Source organism: Limanda limanda, chromosome 11, assembly GCF_963576545.1.
Source record: "Limanda limanda chromosome 11, fLimLim1.1, whole genome shotgun sequence".
NCBI classification, from domain to species: Eukaryota; Metazoa; Chordata; class Actinopteri; order Pleuronectiformes; family Pleuronectidae; genus Limanda; species Limanda limanda.
This window is the reverse complement of record NC_083646.1, coordinates 16,346,184-16,358,228: the sequence shown is the minus strand read 5'-3', so window position 1 is coordinate 16,358,228 and position 12,045 is coordinate 16,346,184. Positions and strand designations below refer to the sequence as shown.

Here is a 12,045-nt window from a genome sequence, read left to right as displayed (position 1 = left end):
TGGGTCGTTTTTTATCATCGCACCCAGAGCTGGAGGTCAAACCCCTGGACCCAGACCTCTAGGGTGACACAGGCAAAATATACAATAAGTAAAACCAGTGGAGATTCTAGAATCTACTGGGGTCCCCAAAAAAAGTCCCAAGGGGGGGCCCCTCGAAACAGTTTATCAACATGTTATAAATCATCTTTAAAAAGCAGAATAAAGGAGGTAAAATTATTAAAAGAGATGTTTTCTCCTCCATGTTAATGGATGGCAAATGTACAAAACTTAAATTTAAAAAAAAGAAAATGTACAAAAAAAATAGATAAAAAAAGAAAGAGAGAGACAGACAGAGAGAGAGAGAGGGATGGATAGAGAAAAAGAAAGAGAGAGAAAAAGAAAGGGAGGGAGAGAGAATGAAAGAAAGAGAGAGAGGGATGGATAGATGGATAGAGAGAAAGAAAGAGAGAGAACGTTGTCCCCTCAGAGGTCAGACTCTTAAACCAGCTGTAGCCCTGGAGTTTGGCACACATGCATTTTAATATATTTTAGTATTTAAACAAAGGACTAATTGATTCTTTGTGCTCTTTTTGTGTATGTTTGTATTGCTATGATATGTATGGGCTGTGTGTGACTACTGTTTACAAACCAAATGTTCCAACAGGGACAGTAAAGACGACCTTAACCTTAACATAACCTTTATTCTACTTTTTTAGTTTTTCATTCTTCGTTGAGTGAGTTTGTGTTTGTTATTTTTACGAGTTTTTCTTTGTTAGTTTTGAGATGTGCTTTATAAATAAAGATGTGATTTATTATTATTAAATGCATCTCTTTGATTTGTCTTCAATTGTTACTGCATGTTGTGATGAAGGAAAACACTCTGCCTCTCACTGAATCTCCTCTAAACACCAGGTGAGAAGAGGCCGCTGTGAAATGCAGTAAATCCTGAAAAACCAACAACTCCTTCCTCATACACAACCAGCTCCTCCCAGTCAGGATTTGTCTGTGTCTCCTCCCTTAACAGGTGTGTACGTTTAAGAAAAAGTGAACAACAAGCAGTGAACTGTGGGAGATGAGTCACTGCAGAAAGTGAAAGAGAGAGGGAGGAGCAAAGATCGGTTTCTGTTCAGAGGAAGTTAATCTATTCTACTGTCACTGGCACAAGCTGAAATGGCGCAGCAAGAAAATCAACTGGACAGAGAAAGATTCTGCTGTTCGATCTGTCTGGATCGACTGAAGGATCCGGTGACTACTGTCTGTGGACACAGCTACTGTATGAGCTGTATTAACACCCACTGGGACAAAGAGGAGGAGAGAGGAAGCTACAGCTGCCCTCAGTGTAGACAGACCTTCACACCGAGGCCCGTCCTGGGGAAAAACACCATGTTAGCTGATTCACTGGAGGAGCTGAAGAAGACTGGACTCCAAGCTGCTCCTGCTGATCACTGCTATGCAGGACCTGAAGATGTGGCCTGTGATGTCTGCACTGGGAGAAGACTGAAAGCTCTCAAGTCCTGTTTGGTTTGTTTGGCCTCTTATTGTGAAAAACACCTCCAGCGTCATCTTCAGTCAGCTCCATTGAAGAAGCACAAGCTGGTGGAGCCCTCGAAGAAGCTCCAGGAGAACATCTGCTCTCGTCACGACGAGGTGATGAAGATGTTCTGCCGCACTGATCAGCAGTGTATCTGTTATCTCTGCTCTGTGGATGAACATAAAGGCCACGACACAGTGTCAGCTGCAGCAGAAAGGACTGAGAGGCAGAGAGAGCTCGGGCGGAGGAGACAAACAATCCAGCAGAGAGTCCAGGACACAGAGAAAGACGTGAAGCTGCTTCAACAGGAGGAGGAGGCCATCAATGGCTCTGCTGATAAAGCAGTGGAGGACAGTGAGGAGATCTTCACTGAGCTGATCCATCTGCTGGAGAAAAGAAGCTCTGATGTGAAGCAGCAGATCAGATCCCAGCAGGAAACTGAAGTGAGTCGAGTCAGAGAGCTTCAGGATAAACTGGAGCAGGAGATCACTGAGTTGAAGAGGAAAGACCATGAACTGAAGCAGCTCTCAGACACAGAGGATCACAACCAGTTTCTACACAACTACCCCTCACTTTTACCACTCAGTGGATCTACACAATCATCCAGCATCAGGATCCGTCCTCTGAGGAACTTTGAGGACGTGACAGCAGCTGTGTCACGGGTCAGAGGTCGACTACAGGACATTCTGAGTGAGACAGGGACGGAGATCTTACAGATTGAACCAGTAAGAACCAGTGAACAACAAGCAGTGAACTCGCTGACAAGGACCGCTCTCTACTACAGTTCAGGTACACATGCTGCGGATATGATTTCAGCTTCTACACTCATGACACTAATCTTTACTTAAGTCTGGTGTATATAAACTAGATTCAACACCGGGGGGCATGAATATTTTAAACAGTAGGTTTTGTACAGATGCAGATCTTACAAAAGATTTCTGAAGGCCGACATACATTTTCAGCTGTAATCTTGATTAACTCATTTTTCCAGATGGCGATGATGAAGTCCAGCAGCTGGCGGCCAAGAGCTTTTCTCCCATATTGTGCCCAAGACAGCAGAGAACTTCAAGAAGAGGAGCGAGGAGAAAGGCTTCGGACTGCGAAACTCCGTCTTCCACAGAGTCATACCAGACTTCATGTGTCAGGTAAGGAGATGACTGAACTTATGCAGAGCTGCATTTCTTGATGAGCATGATGTGGTTAGAGCTAACAAACCTACGCTCTCCTCTTACTGAGTGATGTTTGCTCACTGGTGTTGACTCAACACATCTGTAATAATAGCCCTGACTACAGAAATTATAGCTCAACTATAGCTGAGTTTGTCAGCCCAGTGTAAATTGTTTAAAACAGAATTTTAATCATCTGTTTGGGCCAATGCCTCAAATCTCAAGTACACGGTAATCGTCAAGTTGGTTTGAATATCAAATTTGCACACGGTAAAATAAATCGGTGTTTCATCTAATTGTAGTTCAGTAGTTGTTGTAAAAGTATTATTTTTTCATCTGGATGTGTCATTACTCCCCAGGCTTTGCATCACAATAATTTATTCTGAAAGACCCTGGTTTTCGTTTCTTTTTGTTAGAAAACTCCTGGGTCATCTTACAACTATATCATGGAATGGGATGTAAATATGGCTGATGAATGTGTTAAAATTATATGATTATTTGACTTACTAAGTTACTGGAATGGCGCCTACACCTCGGCCAAGGCCCAAAGTGCACTCTTCCTATAGCCCTGGATATCACGGTTGCCAATGTCTTAACTAATTGCCAAACCCTCGAACCCATGTCTGTCAAATGTGCTTAAAATTTGAAGAAGGTTGTGAAATAATGCTGATTTTGAGACATTTCCTTCTTTTCAATTTCTTGTGCTGTGTCAAGTCAATCTACGGCAGCACGTTTGAGGATGAGAACTTCGACGTTCGGCATACGGGCCCAGGAATCCTGTCAATGGCCAACTGTGGGCGCAACACCAACCACTCCCAGTTCTTCATCACGCTGAGGAAAGCCGAACACCTGGACTTCAAACACGTGGTTTTTGGTTGGGTGCGGGACGGCACGGGCGTGGTGCAGCAGATGGGGGAGCTGGGCACGAAGGGAGGCGTGCCCACAAAGAAGTTGGTCATCACAGATTGTGGACAGCTGTAGTTTTTTTTTATGTTCATTTCAGGTTATAAAGTCAAGGTCATACGGACTTTGGAAAACAATGTGTTCCCAGTGTGGTTCATTCTCTCCTGCTAAAACTCAAACCACGCTCATCACAAGACGACTGGTCAACACCTGACTCCAGTACCCTTGAACAAAATTTTTTTTTGCTTTAGACTAAAATAATTTCTATTACCTTGGTGTCGTACTCTGTGGGTGCAGACTTGTTTATTGTTTCTGTGTTGCACTTGCATCTTTATCATAATTTGTCAATAAATACTCCATAATTTGTTTATTTTGTGTTTAATTGTACATGATTTAATTATGAAAAAAATGGAGTATGCTGGTTGTCTTCATAGGCTCCTCTCTGGTATTTTAAGTCTTTACTATAAATATAATTAGAGGCTTTTATTTGAATACTGTTGGAATTTCAAACTTTTTAACTATAGTCTGTGTCTGACTGAACTCTTAACAATTAAGATAGGAACAGTTTTGGCTAGATTGAGACCCAAAGCTTCATACAAAATCGATCTTTGGATAACTTTGTGTCTCCATCTTGTTGTGATGACACCCATCTCAATTTGAAGTTGATCTGATGAAAGCCCTGGTATAAGTACATCAAAGTAAAATTTTGGAATATGGCCAAAATGGCCACTAAATGCAAAATACCAGGCTTCCTGTTGCGTTTTTCCATTGCACCTACATACTTTTTTGTTTGTTTGGTCATGATACACTTGTATATCGATTTTTGTAAAGATTGGTCTATGGGAACACGTTCCGGGTCTCGGGGGGCACCGTATAGCCATTTTGCGAAGCCCATTGAAAATTCCTCCAGGATACATACATTTTCACCACTTTCTAATTTTCTGCAAATTTTGGTAAGAATTTGAGCATGTTAAAGGGACTCTTACCTTTGTTGCATTTGAGAATTACAGCACATTCAAATCATCCCGCCTTCCTCCAATGCCCCACCCCCTCGTTCCCATCCGCGGTGTTTTTTTTGAAGAAACTTTATTTACAACCTACTGCCTCCGCGCACGCACGTGAGTTTTTGTTTACCAAAGCAATGGATTCGGATTCAGAAGCACCGGTAAGTTATATACATTTACATTCACATATGATGACAGGCCCGAATGCGCCACAAGAAGCAGACGGAAAACCTGCATGTCCATGCAGCAAACAGACAGGTCTGTCGGCCAATAAGGTCCTTCGGTCCGAAGAATTTTATTGGTTGAAGTTTTCACTAAATATTATGAGTGAAATAATTGTTTGTTTTTACTCCTAGTGGGTCTGTCTTGCATTTTAGAGTGTCATTACCTTATTAATACCAATTTAACCTTATCCAAAAAAAGTGTAAAAATGCAACAACGGTAAGAGTCCCTTTAAAGCCCTCAAAAAGCCAATTCATTTGCCTGAATAATAATAACAATCCTTACAATTTCAATAGGGCCTCACCTGTCAGTGCCTGTCAGTGCTCGGGTCCTAAAAAATATTGCCCCTCAACAGAAAAAGCACCTGACCGACATCATGATCAAAGAAAGTACGACACACGTGTTTCTCTCCCCACTGGTCCCTCACCTCACACTCTAAGAACAATTAGAGGCCATTTGTTCTCAGCTCCCATAGACACACACTCTCACAATGCAGGGCTGCACAGAGAAGAGAGATTCACACAAAGTGGATATTTCATTTGGAAACTTGCTGCAGCAATTTTAGATTTTTGCACACGATTGTAATTTTCTCTGAAAAATACATTTATTTATTTTTTAGTAGGGACAAAATGCTTTTTCATCGCTTCAGTTATCAGGTGACCTCCATCAGTTGGGATCTCCACACCTTATCAGCTGCATGGGGACGATCCAGAGTGTCGAGGATGAGAAGTTTAGTTGATGTTTATGTCTGTTTTGTTTGTTGGTTTTCTTCTGGGCTGTTTCTGCTCGCTTCCCCTCCCGCGCCCCCTGGCTGCGGCTGAACGTCACTGCAGTCAGCTGGTGTCAGTCCGGGGGCAGCCATGGCGGAGACGGACGATGTGGACGTGATGATGAGCTTCCACAGCGATCTCCTCAAAAGCGACGCGAAGAGCAGCCGCTACCCGCACTGCATAGTGTGGACGCCCATCCCCATCCTGTCGTAAGGAGCCAACACTGTTTCCATGCCAACACAACATGTCGCCCGAGGAAGGGAAGCGTGTTAAGCTGCTGGTTCAGTCTGATCCCGTCTGTCCTAATAAGTCCCCGTGTTGTGTGTTCTGTGCATAGACCCCCACATGCAGCGTCCCTACAGTCACGTCTGGTTGTGTGTCTCCTGCAGGTGGGTGCTCCCCTTCATCGGTCACATGGGCATTTGCACCTCCTCTGGAATCATACGGGATTTCGCAGGTTCTTACTTTGTGTCGGTGAGTAGCTCGGTGATGCGTCACATGCACGGAAGAGCGTGTAATAGCTCAGGAGACTGAGGTGTGAGTGAATGAGAACCTCCAACCTGAGACGTCACAGTGCAGGGGCGTTCCAGTAGACTTTGGGGGCCCCCAGCAAAAGAGACCTGGTGCAGAGGGAGGTGCTATATGGAACCACATAATTTTAGTATCAAAATTCAAAGCAAAGTGCATATTGGGCCTTCGCCATCCTAGGCACGTCATGTTCTGGTCTTTAAACAACTGCTCAAATTGGGGAGTTTTTGGCAGAAAGCTAGCGGGAGGGGGCCTTGTTGAAGGGATAGTTCAACGAGAAATACAAATTCACTCATTTTCCTCTCATCACTCTGCCGATGGAGGGGTGCCTGAAGTGTGAGTCCACAAAATACTTCTTGAGTTTCAGGGCTAAACAGCGTTTCTGCTCAAGCTTGCACCTTCATGCTCTTGCGCAAGGGGCACGTGACAACATCAGCGATACACAGCAGCAACTGCAACGATGCTAACAAAAGTAGCAATGCTGCCACGCACGCAACCAAGCATTTGGTTGCGTGCAGTGTGGTCGTGAACGCGGCCCCGGTGGGGTTTTTTTTTTAGTTTGAAGACGTGGGCTGCAGTTACTTCAATAGAATTTGATTTGGCTGCAGCACTGCACTGCAGCACAAACACTTCACCCACCCTTTCATCGGTATAGTGGTTAGTAGATAATGAGGATTCTTTTTTTCCGGTGAACTATCCCTTTAAGGCTCAATGTTGCTGCCTTTATGTACAAAAAGGTCAGTTTCAAAGATGTAACCGTCACTGTCCACATATTTCCATGCGTCCCCTACATTTGCATGGTTGTCAAGCGATGCGTCCACTAGAGGGCAGCACAAAGTTGAGTTTCTGACAACAACAAACATGGCGACGTGGAGGAGATGTGATATATATGTTGAGAAAACCTTTAATAATGGAGACAAAAATGATTGTGTTCATTCCACAACCGGCAGATTCAAATAACTTTTATACAAGTATTTAGTTCTGAGGATGATGATGTTGTGAACTATAAGTTCAACCAGCTTGTTATTGCCTGGACAAATAAGACAGAGAAGAAATCAGACAATCATGTGATTTAAATCAGGTCTGGATCGTGTCAGGAGAATCAAACAACTGTTCTATATTTTATATGTACACATAATTTATATTTATTACCTGTATTTGGTGTTTTGTTAGATCACTCGGAACTGGATTAAACTATAACATTAAGCACAAGTTCACTTACATGCTCCATTAAATGTGCTGAGATGTGACTTGTTTTTGTTTTTGTCAGGAGGACAACATGGGCTTTGGTAGACCAACAAAGTAAGTTTGCATTTTAATAGTTTCTTTTACTGTATATTTACGTTATCATATTTGTCTTTCCCTTCTTTATTTGATCTTTTACTGAGCTTCCCTGGAAAGATTTTTCACACGATAATACTTGTATACTTGTATAACCGGTGTATCTTGATCTTTTTATCGATTTTAACAAGTAGGTCACATGACTCACACATTTAAATGCCCACATTTATTTGAGAATTGTGGATTTATATCACAGGTACTGGAAGCTGGATGTGGACAAAGTCTGTGGTAATGGAGCTGCTACGTGGGACAAAGCAGTGCTGGATGCGTCTGAGGAATACAAGTGTCGGACGGTAGGACAATTTAAAATAAGTTTTTCAATACACATGTTTCCATATTAACATTCATTAATCTTTTCTTTTTTTTAATGTTTTCATTGAAGCACAATCTATGCTTAGACAACTGCCATTCCCACGTTGCCATGGCCCTAAACCTCATGCGCTACGACAACAGTACGTCTTGGAACATGATGAACCTGTGTGCGCTGGCCCTCATCAATGGGAAACATGTGAGGTAAGAATCACTGTCTCATTCATATTTCCTATCCTGCATCGAAGTGAACACCTGTTCCCTTGTCCTCCAGTTCCCAACGAACTTTGCCATAGAGCTCAAACATGACACAGTAACTTCTACTGTAAGTGGCCAGTGTTTCCCATTAATTACAGAGACTGTGGCACCCCAACATATTTTAATTTGTCCTTCCACTGCTTCATAATAAATCATAATAAACTTCTCATAATAACATATGAGACAAAACTGGTGCTTTTTGCTGCATTGCAAAGCTGTGTTCAGCTTTAACTGTGCTATCAACCATAAAGTTGTTACCGTCCATGCAGAGTTTCAGTTGCAGTCATTCGCACAAGTGGGACGCATTAAGTTCTCTGTCTCATGTGAGAACTTCACGAACTGTTGCACGAGAGAGTGACCTTCATGCACTGCCATAGATTTAATTAATTCTGTGGAAAACGCTGTTGGATTTATTTAGGGTGACCAGACGTCCTCTTTTTCCCGGACATGTCCTCTTTTCGAGACCTAAAAAATGCGTCCGGCAGGGATTCCAAAAACGTCCGGTATTTTGCCTCGTCGCAAAAAAAATATTAATAATTTTTTTTTATTTTTTATTTTTTTTTGCCTAGTCGCATATTTGTGTTTCTGGGTCTTTCACATAGCCTACTAGTTATTTCGGCCTTCCAAGTTCTGGAAATGGTACCACCCTTACGTTCCACCTTCTTGCGCGAGCTGACTGTAGAGAGAGTCTGTCATTGTGCGACTGATCTCAGGGTTGCCAGAGCCACGATAATTATCCTCCAAATACGACTATTTTGAGCCTTTGGAACGTTACTTTGCCATTTCCAATCTGGCAACATTGAGCACCTTGCCGCTTCCACTCCGTGCGCTGTTTACAACAGCACATTACATCTGCAGCCATGCCTAAACGTAAATGTAAGTTCACGGACGAACTAAAAAAAAAATACCCATGTTTTCGCCTCGGCCGTGATGCTTCGGAAGCTGAGTGCATGACATGCAGAGCAGGCACTTACGTGTCAGTGGCAAATAAAGGTGGCAGCGATTTGGAAGCTGTGCACCCAGTACAATTTCAAAAACATGACCTGCAAGGACTTTCATACCTATTTGATAGGCAATCGCCAACTCCTGGGTAAGATTCAGTCTTCAGAGAAATATGGCCAACCACATGAGGAGGACTGAAAAGTGTCTTAATTTTCTTATTTTAATATGTGGCCATATAAGTAATTTATTATTTGGAATATTGTATTTGTTATCATTATTGCTTTAATATATGAGGGGGACTGAAAAGTTTCTTAATTTTCTTATTTTAATATGTGGCCATATAAAGAATTTATTATTTAGAATGTTTTATTTGTTATCATTATTGACACATTTAAATGCCACAAAAAAGATTTGTTTTACATTTGCACTTTGCAATTTTGTTAAAGTTCAATAAATAGATGTTCATATAGTCATTTGTGTAATTTTTGTCATTTCATTTGTGACATTTGTATGCATTCACATGGTCATGGTGCGGCATGCTATACACTACACCTCCCCACGCCAACCCCCCCCCCCCCCCCCGGACAAGTGTCCTCTTTTTTACAAACTCAAATCTGGTCACCCTAATTTATTATCTTATCATCTAAATATTTTGCTAGAGCCCAACTGTAGTTTTAGGGACTTGATGCTGATATCAATATTAGGGAGAGAGAAAATTGTTAATACTGATATTAGCTGATGTATGAAAATAAATTAGCAATTATTCATAAGATGCCGTTATCAGACTCTTATGTTAAATAAATGTAATTGAGGCTTGATTTTTTATATCTTAACCATAAACTTTATAATAAATAACTGTAAATACAGAAAAACACAAATACAACCAAGTTAAATATACAGAGCTTAAATTAAGAAAAACTTTTTTTATATAAACATCTTTTCTGCATAATTTTTCTGTAAAATCAAAGTTTTTCGAAGAGCAAACATAAACACTGATAAATATCTGCCAAACTCTCAAATTGGCCAATGTTTAATACGAAAATTCGTCAGGATCAATATTTTATCTAAATTATTCGATGATCAATTTGCTTACATTTACAGCTAAGTTACATTCATTTGACAGTATATTTATCCAGAGTGACTTCCTTTGGTGGTTAATATACAGTATATACAGAAAGTACAGAAGTACAATACACACTTAACAATCTTCATCACAACCATGTACACACTCTGTTAACCTGCTCTGCTGCTGGATGTTGGTGAGCATTAAGATACATATGGTTCAGTAAGCCGCCGCCCCCCCCTCATTATTCTCCACTGACCCACATAGAGACGGCGGCGTCACAGTTTGTGCTACCTCTGCAAAACACACTACCACGGCACAGGAGGCGTTTTAAACAGAAGGGGAGTCATGTAATTCATCACTGACAGCGGCGCTCCCCCCGTGTCACCGCTGGAGGTCACCTCTCTGCCGGGGCTCCCTGGGAAGGAGAGAGCTGGGGAGCTGTGGGCCTCACGGGACCTGAGACAGGGAGCATGTGATACCTACACACCTCACATGACCTTGTCCGTCCCAAAGAATACAGGCGCGGGCGTTTTTCACCCTCACTGCTGCGCACACAATATCCAAGTGTGGCTGTTTACTCTAACACACCCTTTCTGTCCTTCAGCTGGCCAGCGTTCCTCAAGACCTGGCTCCCCTTCCTCATGCTGTGCGGAGTCCTGGCCACCTTCATCCTGACGTTCAACCTCCATTGATGGAGCGAGCCACGCGACAGGATGACTCGCAGACTTTGGTTCAACTTGTCATTGATGTGAATAATGTGCGTTGACGGGATATTTGTTATTGAAGGACTTCACTGTCTGTAATGATCTTGTCTGTTAGAGGGGGATTGAGGGCAGAGCTGGTTGTTTATAATTTTAAAAAACAGAAAATGATTTGACTTTTCTGTTAATTATGTATTTATGTATTAAAAGTCCTTTTCACATCGTGGGTCCATGTTTTTGTTGAGCCTATCTAGAGGATTACTAAGGAAAGATTCCTCTGCTGTGGATTAATGCTCCCGAGTTCAGCCGATGTTTTATTTCTTTCATGGATGGCGATGATGAATGTGTTTCTAGTCCGGCTAATGTACATTTCAGTGATGAATGGCCACAAAACGAACCATGAAATCTTAACGCAGAAATGTGTTCATCAATTATTTGTCCAAGAGATATGAGTTACTCCCAAAGATAGAATGATGTAGGAAACATGTGAAAAATAGTGATACTGAAATTGTCCCTCTTCCTCCTTCTACGATTTCCTCTGACGTATGAAATCAGATGTGTACTTGTTTATTTAACGTGTTTGTTGCTTTTCTCTAGAAGGTTTTCAATTCAACCATAAATCCTGGTGCTGGAAATCTGCAGATTTATTTAACTATTGGCACTACTTTAAAATATTTTTTGTTTAAATGCTAAGTGTATATTAATATACATATGCTAAGTGTATATTGATAGTAGTGTATATTAATAATGTATTTGTTTTTGTTTTTTTTCTACTGAAATATTTTAGTTTTTTAACTCATTCTCTTACATTGATGTTGCTGTAATCTCTGAAGTGAGCGATAAAGAAGAAAGAGAGATATTTCAATACAGCTTAAAAATGTAATAATAATACACCTTAATTACCCAATCATAGCACAGCTAAATACTTTAAGTTAAGTTTGAACATACATTACAACCATGCTGCCAATGTGTGTTAATTGTGTGCTAACATCATAAACTGAAGTACTGAACTCACAATAAATGTAATATAGGAGGAAATTTTCACAATGTAACAAGTTTCAGCTTTAATAATAGAATGCTGTAAACGCATGCACCCATGCCCGCCCGCACGCACACGCACACACACAAACACACACACACACACACACACATACACACACACACCCCTTGTCCTCGTGTCACATGTGTAGGTCACAGGCAGTGGACGCCCTGATCGTCCTCTGTACCTTTAAGGGAACTACGTACCTTTTTCCCTCCAGCAGATTCTGCGTGAGATGAACCATCATCAATTTAAGGGAACCTTTACTCTCACAGTGGAGCAGATG

General features: G+C 41.6%; 2 protein-coding genes across 2 annotated transcripts; both read left to right on the top strand.

The window, feature by feature from the left end:
• Window positions 1-1,081: 1,081 nt before the first annotated feature.
• Window positions 1,082-3,568, top strand: LOC133014177 (E3 ubiquitin/ISG15 ligase TRIM25-like). Its single transcript, XM_061081346.1, has 3 exons — window positions 1,082-2,299; window positions 2,502-2,655; window positions 3,391-3,568. Exons 1-3 carry the CDS (start codon window positions 1,150-1,152, stop codon window positions 3,509-3,511), a joined length of 1,425 nt encoding a protein of 474 aa, XP_060937329.1. The 5' UTR covers window positions 1,082-1,149; the 3' UTR covers window positions 3,512-3,568.
• Window positions 3,569-5,662: 2,094 nt separating this feature from the next.
• Window positions 5,663-10,941, top strand: LOC133014442 (transmembrane protein 222-like). The gene is made up of 6 exons (XM_061081682.1): window positions 5,663-5,784; window positions 5,965-6,049; window positions 7,374-7,405; window positions 7,641-7,737; window positions 7,827-7,957; window positions 10,624-10,941. The coding sequence occupies exons 1-6, from the start codon at window positions 5,666-5,668 to the stop codon at window positions 10,709-10,711; spliced, it is 552 nt and encodes a 183-aa protein (XP_060937665.1). The 5' UTR covers window positions 5,663-5,665; the 3' UTR covers window positions 10,712-10,941.
• The last annotated feature ends 1,104 nt before the right edge of the window (window positions 10,942-12,045 follow it).

What these genes read in the sequence shown, in the direction of transcription:
- LOC133014177 (XM_061081346.1), top strand. Translation starts at nt 1,150, where the DNA reads ATGGCGCAGCAAGAAAATCAACTGGACAGAGAAAGATTCTGCTGTTCG. An exon ending in CGCTCTCTACTACAGTTCAG is followed by an intron (nt 2,300 to 2,501) that starts GTACACATGCTG and finishes TCATTTTTCCAG; the next exon opens with ATGGCGATGATGAAGTCCAG. An exon ending in TACCAGACTTCATGTGTCAG is followed by an intron (nt 2,656 to 3,390) that starts GTAAGGAGATGA and finishes TGCTGTGTCAAG; the next exon opens with TCAATCTACGGCAGCACGTT.
- LOC133014442 (XM_061081682.1), top strand. Translation starts at nt 5,666, where the DNA reads ATGGCGGAGACGGACGATGTGGACGTGATGATGAGCTTCCACAGCGAT. An exon ending in ACGCCCATCCCCATCCTGTC is followed by an intron (nt 5,785 to 5,964) that starts GTAAGGAGCCAA and finishes TGTCTCCTGCAG; the next exon opens with GTGGGTGCTCCCCTTCATCG. An exon ending in CAGGTTCTTACTTTGTGTCG is followed by an intron (nt 6,050 to 7,373) that starts GTGAGTAGCTCG and finishes TGTTTTTGTCAG; the next exon opens with GAGGACAACATGGGCTTTGG.